General features: G+C 38.6%; 1 protein-coding gene across 1 annotated transcript; it reads right to left on the reverse strand.

Annotated features, from left to right (window-relative positions):
• Positions 1-1268: 1268 nt before the first annotated feature.
• On the reverse strand, positions 1269-6796 carry LOC147273003 (calponin-like domain protein). The gene is made up of 8 exons (XM_086227650.1): positions 6635-6796; positions 4097-6479; positions 3851-4009; positions 3567-3746; positions 3178-3372; positions 2752-2850; positions 2034-2618; positions 1269-1895 (listed from the first exon to the last, which is right to left on the reverse strand). The coding sequence occupies exons 2-8, from the start codon at positions 6437-6439 to the stop codon at positions 1551-1553; spliced, it is 3906 nt and encodes a 1301-aa protein (XP_086083776.1). The 5' UTR covers positions 6440-6479; positions 6635-6796; the 3' UTR covers positions 1269-1550.
• Between the last annotated feature and the right edge of the window lie 271 nt (positions 6797-7067).

The following is a 7067-nucleotide window of genomic DNA, read 5'->3' on the forward strand; positions in this document are numbered from 1 at the left end:
ATTGTAAAAATCGGTTAGCCAAACCAAAAAAATTTGGTCGATAATCAGTCAATTCAGTAAAAATCAAACTAAAGGGCAGCCTTAACTCCGACCCAATCACTTCTCCCTAAATCTTCTTGTGCCAAACCCGATTCATCAGACCAGTCACCAATTATCATGGATCTTCAATGTAATTACTTCAATTTCTCAAATGCATATAAGATTTTATTAAAAAGTCTCTGCATAGTGTGTGGTCTAATTCTTGGAGTATAAGTACAACTCTAATCTTAGGCCACTCTTTCCAACAATCACCACATTGGCAAGATTTGAGACATTATTTCAATTGTCATCTCACAATCCAAATACTCTGCTCCATCTCGATCTAAATGCGCTAGCTCTCAACCCAATTGATCCCTAAGTTGTTTTACGAGGAAACATTTATTTTGTCGAAATGACCTATTGGCCACTTTTTCTATGTGTTAGGTTTTAGTTATTTGTTTTTTTAATTTTTTTGTTAGTTTTAGAAATGTTGTTTGAAATTTTCTGTTGAATTAGAGGTGTGAAATAGACTTTGCAGATACATTTGATCTAGAATGACACAGAGTATTTAAATTAGGTTCATTCGTTACATGTATCATGTTGGGCTCAGTACGACTTTTAACAGTATGGTACCACACCCATGATGATTTTATCAAGCTTAGGTCCAACACATGCATGGAGCACACTATAATATCCCTTAATTTCTTAGTGTTGGAGATGTGATTGAAAAATTTAAAACATACACTATACAATGAGAGTATGTTGTGACTCGTGAGAGACAAGAAAAGCGAGGTGGAGTATTTATAGATTTAATTGAATAAAACAATAACAAATAGCCAAATCATTTTTTATTTAATTCTTTTCTGAAAAAGCAATGTTTTTTTTTTTTGGTCCAAAAAAAGAAGCATTGTTAAATGGCTTGTGGCTAGCTTGGGCTCGTGTGTGCATGTGCCAGGTTACGTGCTTGTGCTAAACCTAATACAGCGCAGGCCGACAGGATGGCTGGTGTTTCAAGTCTTCTTTTATTATGAGATGAATCATCACAATGCTCTTTGTCTCTTTGTCGCTATACAACGTTCCAACGCTAATTAAATTGTTTATTTTTAATATATAAAATACTATTGAGATATTATTTAGTGTCTAAATTTTGATGACTCTTTACATTATTATAAAAATAATGTTCATGCACCAATGCAAAATAACTCACCACCCATGTATATTGAGCTTAAATGAAGAGCACACACATAAACTAGGTAAAAATAATTAATATTTATTATCATAACTCATCGGAAGCAACAGAAGTAAAGTTTCTAATCTTTTTTTTTTTTTTTGACATTTTGTTTCTTGACATAGGCAATATAAAGGGAAACCAATCTATGTTGGTGTGTGTAAAAGAAAAAGCCACTTACAATGCAAACTCAAAAAAAATAAAAGGAAAACAAATCCCAAGATGCGCACAAAAGAATTGCCTATATATTATGGGAATGTCCCAACAAACTCTGTTAAATTACCTACTTAAGTGCATGATGTATTCAGAAAACCTTTTTAAGCAGAGATTTAAAAGAGGAGCTGCCGCCATTGCCCAACAAAAACATGGCCAATATAACCAGAATTGCAATGAGTACCCACATCCAAGGCTGCATCCTTCTCTTACTGCGGTTGCGAAGAGGCGGAGGGATAGGTTTTACCTTGGTCTGCAATTTCTGAGACCTCTTCGTTATTGTATTGGGTTTCTCCCTAATTTCAGACTCCTTTGGAGTTTCAATTGGAATTTCTGAGCTCGGTTCCGGAGCGGATTCTCCTTCACTAATACCATTTGTAGCCTTTGTTGTAGTTGCCTTCTTTCTTTCCTTCTTTCTTACCTTCTTCTCCCTTTCCTGCACAAGATACAAGTTGGCGGTAGAAGAAAATAATATTGCATCAGGTGGGACTGAGATTTGCATGTCTATATCTAAAATGCCAATGGCAGGCTTATGGAATTGGGGAAAAAAAATTAATAACTTGTGAAATTTTACCTTCTCTTTCTCCTCAGCTTCCTTCTGTGCTCTGATGGCAGCTCTAGCTTGGGCCTTCTCCGCTATTCTTTTCTTTCTCTCCAATGCTTCCTTAGCTTTGGCCTTCTCCTCCACCCTATGTTGCTCTCTCAACCTAGCATCCGCTTCTTCCTTTCTCAATTCTTCTGCCCTTCTGGCCAACTCTTCTTCCTCTTTTGTTGGTTTCTGATCTTCTACTCTTTCATCTTCAATTTCATTTCTTCCAGAAACAGTTTCTGGACCAATTACTGGAGAAGCAAGTTTCACAGGCTTCTTTGTTTTAGGTATCTCATTCTTTTGCTCAACAACCTTCATTGCAGATTTAACATCTGGTTTTTCAGCTTCCACAAGGGCAACTCGTTTTGCTTGTTCAGGAGTTGAAACCACTGTTGCCAAATTAACCTTGGTTGCTCTCACGATTTCTGGTATTACAGGTGGCTCCTCATCAGGACCAAGTGAGCGGCCATCCAATGTTCTCAGTCTCCTTAGTGTACTCCTGGTGTTGCATCTGATATATTCTTTTCGGAAATCATCGTTGTTATTCCAGTGTTCCATAATAGTTTCCACCTAAACAATTGGTTTTAGTCAGGCCACATTAAGCTGTTTTTTCAGATTCTTCAAGAAAAAAGAAAAAAAGAAAAGAAAAGAAAAGAAAAGAAAAAGAGAAAAAGAAATACAACAAAGGGACCCATGAGCTAACCTGATTGATACAAAAATGTTGCAGCTGCTCCCTATCTCCACTTAATGCCAAATTATTAGCTGCCTTTGCATCATCCTTGTACCTCCAAAAATATTTGTTCTGCAGATTCAAGGAATAAGAGATATCTTTTTAGTGAATTTATTGAAAAGATAAAAGCATTGTACAAAGAAAAATCATAACCTTCAAAATACTGTATTTTTCAACAGGAATACTTTCTCAAAATAAATAAACTTTAGTCCAAATTAATAAGGCAGCTGGAAACTCTAGTCAATGTTATAGGCAACCTTAAACATATGTCCTCTTAATGGTGAAGTTATATAATCAACCTTGCACATGTTTCAGTCTCTTTGTGTGTGCAAGTGTAGAGATAAGATAACCCTAAAAAACAATCAGCTACAAAGTTTTCTTTTAGCAGAACGCAAAGACCTTCTCATATTGTTGTTTCCTCAAACTCTGTAGATGTGCGTATGCTTCTTGGCGAATGTCATCTGCAGCTCTGAACTGAGCAAACAATTCATTCAGCAGGTCATTTTCTTCATTAAATTTCTTTTTAGCAGCTTGAGTTATTGCCTCTGCTTTGAGAAGATTGTCTCTTAGTAGATCCATTTCCTTCCTCAGAACCTGTGATAATGGAACAAAAGACAAGGGGTTTAACTCTTATAGTGCTGAATACTTGATAGTCTCTATTATTGGTTTCTAGAGAATTTTACAAAAATTTTAGGATATCACTTCCATATCAACCGTTTCACATAGCACAGCTCACCCCTGGTTAGATAATAAAATGGAAACTAATAAGAACCATCAGAAAATCCCACCTTCAAGCGCTTTTCAATATCGTCCTTCTGGTCTAAAGCTTGTTGAACCTCATCCTGCTTACCCATATTGGAATAAAGTTGTTCACGAAGTTGCTTCAGTTGCTTGATTTCGCGAATAAACTGTTTTTCTTCCTTCAAGGGTACGGTTTCATGCTCCACAACGTGTTCCATATGGCGTATCTAGTCATGAAACAAAAATTGAAAAAGAAACAGTCAATAATTAACACAAAAATTTAAATCTGTTACATAAATTTGAGCACGAGGACAGGAAAATGATCACTTACCCTATTATCCATATCCTCAACAGAGATGGCATTCTTCACCTTGTTAATCATAAATTGAACAGAATCCATTTCCTGGCGTTTGGACTTAAAGAGGTCTCGTGCAGTTCTCTCTTCAGATCTGGCAGCTTCAACATTATCAACATACTCCTTACAAGTGGCCTGGTCATAAAAGAACTCAACAATTAATGTGACAAGACACATCTTACATACAAAATATAGTTAAGTCAATTGCAAAAGCCTCCTCACCCTTTTCATTTGGATTTTGGAACGGATAGCATCCCGGCTTTTAGTTTTTTCTTCAACAACTAACTGCGCACTTTGAATCTGTTCTTTAAAATTTTCGTCATCATATCTTGGAATCCTAATCAAGAAGTAGAATGGCCTTTTTTCTGCCTCAGTACCCTTATTCTGTCCTTCCAAGGGATCAACAATGGAAACTACCAGGGAAGATGTTGTTGAGGCTTCAGATCTATGAATTCTGTCAGTGCACTCCACCTCCTGACATGTCGATTTAACAACATTTTCACTTTGTACATCATCCAAGATGCAATTTAGTGGCCTGCCATTCTCAACAGAAGAGTGATTCAGAACCCTGGATTCAGATGCATTGCCATTATCATCAGGAATATCTCTGCTTCTCACAGCAGATGTACTCTGAACCTCAGAACCTGGTCTGTCATCAGCATCTGGGATAGCAGGCAAGCTGGCTTCATCTTCAACTAAACCATTTATTTGTGATCCCGGCTTTGCATCGCTGTCAGCAACAGATATAGGTGGGCTTGCAGCACATTCTGTCTCCACATTTGGCAACCCAGAATCTACATCTGTGGCAAAATTAGATACCTTTTCTTCACAATCAATGTCATCTTGGCCGGTCTTGGGTTCTGATATTGCATCATTAGTTGGGCAACTTGATTGAGTATCATCTATAACAGGCGAACTCTCAGATTCAATTTCTGATTTTGAATTGGGTTCTAATATTGCATCATTAGCTGCGCAACTTGATAGAAAATCATCTACCACAGGCGCACTCTCAGATTCAATTTCTGATTTTGAATTGGGTTCTAATATTGCATCGGTAGCTGCGCAACTTGATAGAAAATCATCTACCACAGGCGCACTCTGAGATTCAATTTCTGATTTTGAATTGGGTTCTGAGATTGCATCATTAGCTGGGCAACTTGACAGGGTATCATCTATGACGGGGGCATTCTCAGCTTCGATTTCTGATTTTGAATTGGGTTCTGATATTGCATCATTAGCTGGACAACTTGACAGGGTATCATCTATAACTGCAGTACCCTCAGCTTCAATTTCTGATTTTGAATTGGGTTCCGATATTGCATCATTAGCTGAGCAACTTGACAGGGTACAATCTACAACTGGGGCACTCTCAGCTTCGATTTCTGATATTGCATCATTAGCTGGGAAACTTGACAGAGTACCATCTATAACCGTGGCACTCTCAGCTTCAATTTCTGATTTTGAGTTGGGTTCTGATATTGCATCATTAACTGGGCAACTTGACAGGGTATCATCTATAAATGTGACACTCTCAGCTTCAATTTCTGAATTTGAATGCTCAAAAGGGCAAGGATTGGGGAGTTCACTACTCTTGTCATCTAATTTTACAACATCAGTCTCTGGCCTCACATCATCAAGAGCGCAAGTTGAAACATCTTCAGTAGGTAGAGAAACCCCATTTTCAACAGCTGGGTTCACAATTGCATCATTACCAGAAACCATCGAAAAGCTTTCACCATTTTCAATAGGTACCTTGTCAGAAACAGGAAAGGGGTAGCTCTCAGCATTTTCACAAGACCCATTCTCTTGTGGTGTATAAACCAAGTCATTTGTAAGTAGGGGATCTGAAATGCTCTCTTGAGCATGATCAGTAGGCAAGGCATCTCCATTTTCATCAGACGCAGGGCCATTTACAACCTGTGTTTCCAAATTGGCCTCGAATTGAATAGAGGCGTTTTCAGAAATGACTGGGGCAGGCAAGACTTGGCCATATTGTTGAGCTAGAATTGGTGGAGTGGTATCATCAGTAAGACAAGCAGATAAGCCGTCCCCAATTTCCTTGAGGAGAGGATCACCGAGAAGATCATGGTCTGACTCTTGCACTAGATCCCTCGAAGAATCTTGGAGGGGCTCCTCGTCCTTGTCACTTTGAAGTAGAGTGTGTGCCTCCAGAATGGCCTCTCCTCCCTCCTCAAACACCAGCAGCTGCCCATCATTCAGATTCAGATGTGAAGGAGAATGAGATTTGTCCCTCTCAGCCTCAGCCTCAGCCTCAGCCTCCGGCTCAGGAACAGCAGCAGCACCCGCTCCCACCTCTCCCACCTTTCCCTCCAAGTGAAGAGCACCGCCAATGTTTTGGAGGCTGCCATTCAGATCAGACTCAACAGGATCCATGGCCTCGCTTCCCGTCACAAACACATATGATCCGTCGGCGTCGTCCTTGGCAGTACCATTCTCATTCCCATTCCCAATTTCATTGCCATTCCCATTCCCATTCCCATCCTCAACAACCTTGGACAGCTCAGATTCACATGCATCACGATGCACATCCATCTCTGCCGTCATTGTGATCGAATCAAAATCCAACCAACCCCAACGATGATATCTAATTCACAGTACACACAAAGTTGCAAATTTCAAATTTAATGTCTTAATTCCGTTGAATGCAAATGAATTGGGAATTTGGAGTGAATCAAAATTGAAGAAAACGTAAAAGCAGTGCAAGATCTGATCTAATCTAAGGAGATGAGATGGACTTACGGATGCAGATCGAAGCAGCAAGCAACGGTTGTGAATGCAACCGAGCAGAGAGAGGGTAGATCGAAAGCGAGATCAGCCAACCGACATCAATGTCATACAATTTTCAAGTCTGAAAGTTTCTAGGGAAAATGTATAAGAGAGAGTAGAGACTCCAGACTCCAAACAAAGAGAGACTTGTATTGTATGTATCATGTATGTATGGATTATTTAAGATTTGGATTTGTAATTCAAACCAACAGCTGGCCTGCCCAAGGAACAAAAGAGCAGTAGAGTAAAATCTGTTACAAATTACAGTAAATACACTCTCCAATCCAAAAATAATAATAATTGCCGTTTGAATTTTTTTTTTTTTTTTTTTAACTCAAACTATTTTCGTTGTTATGTGCATTTTTTTTGTCGTAATTTGCATTTCAAATCATATCAAATTCTTCTC

This window comes from Dryas octopetala, chromosome 9 (assembly GCF_963921425.1).
Source record: "Dryas octopetala chromosome 9, drDryOcto1.1, whole genome shotgun sequence".
Lineage (NCBI taxonomy): Eukaryota > Viridiplantae > Streptophyta > Magnoliopsida > Rosales > Rosaceae > Dryas > Dryas octopetala.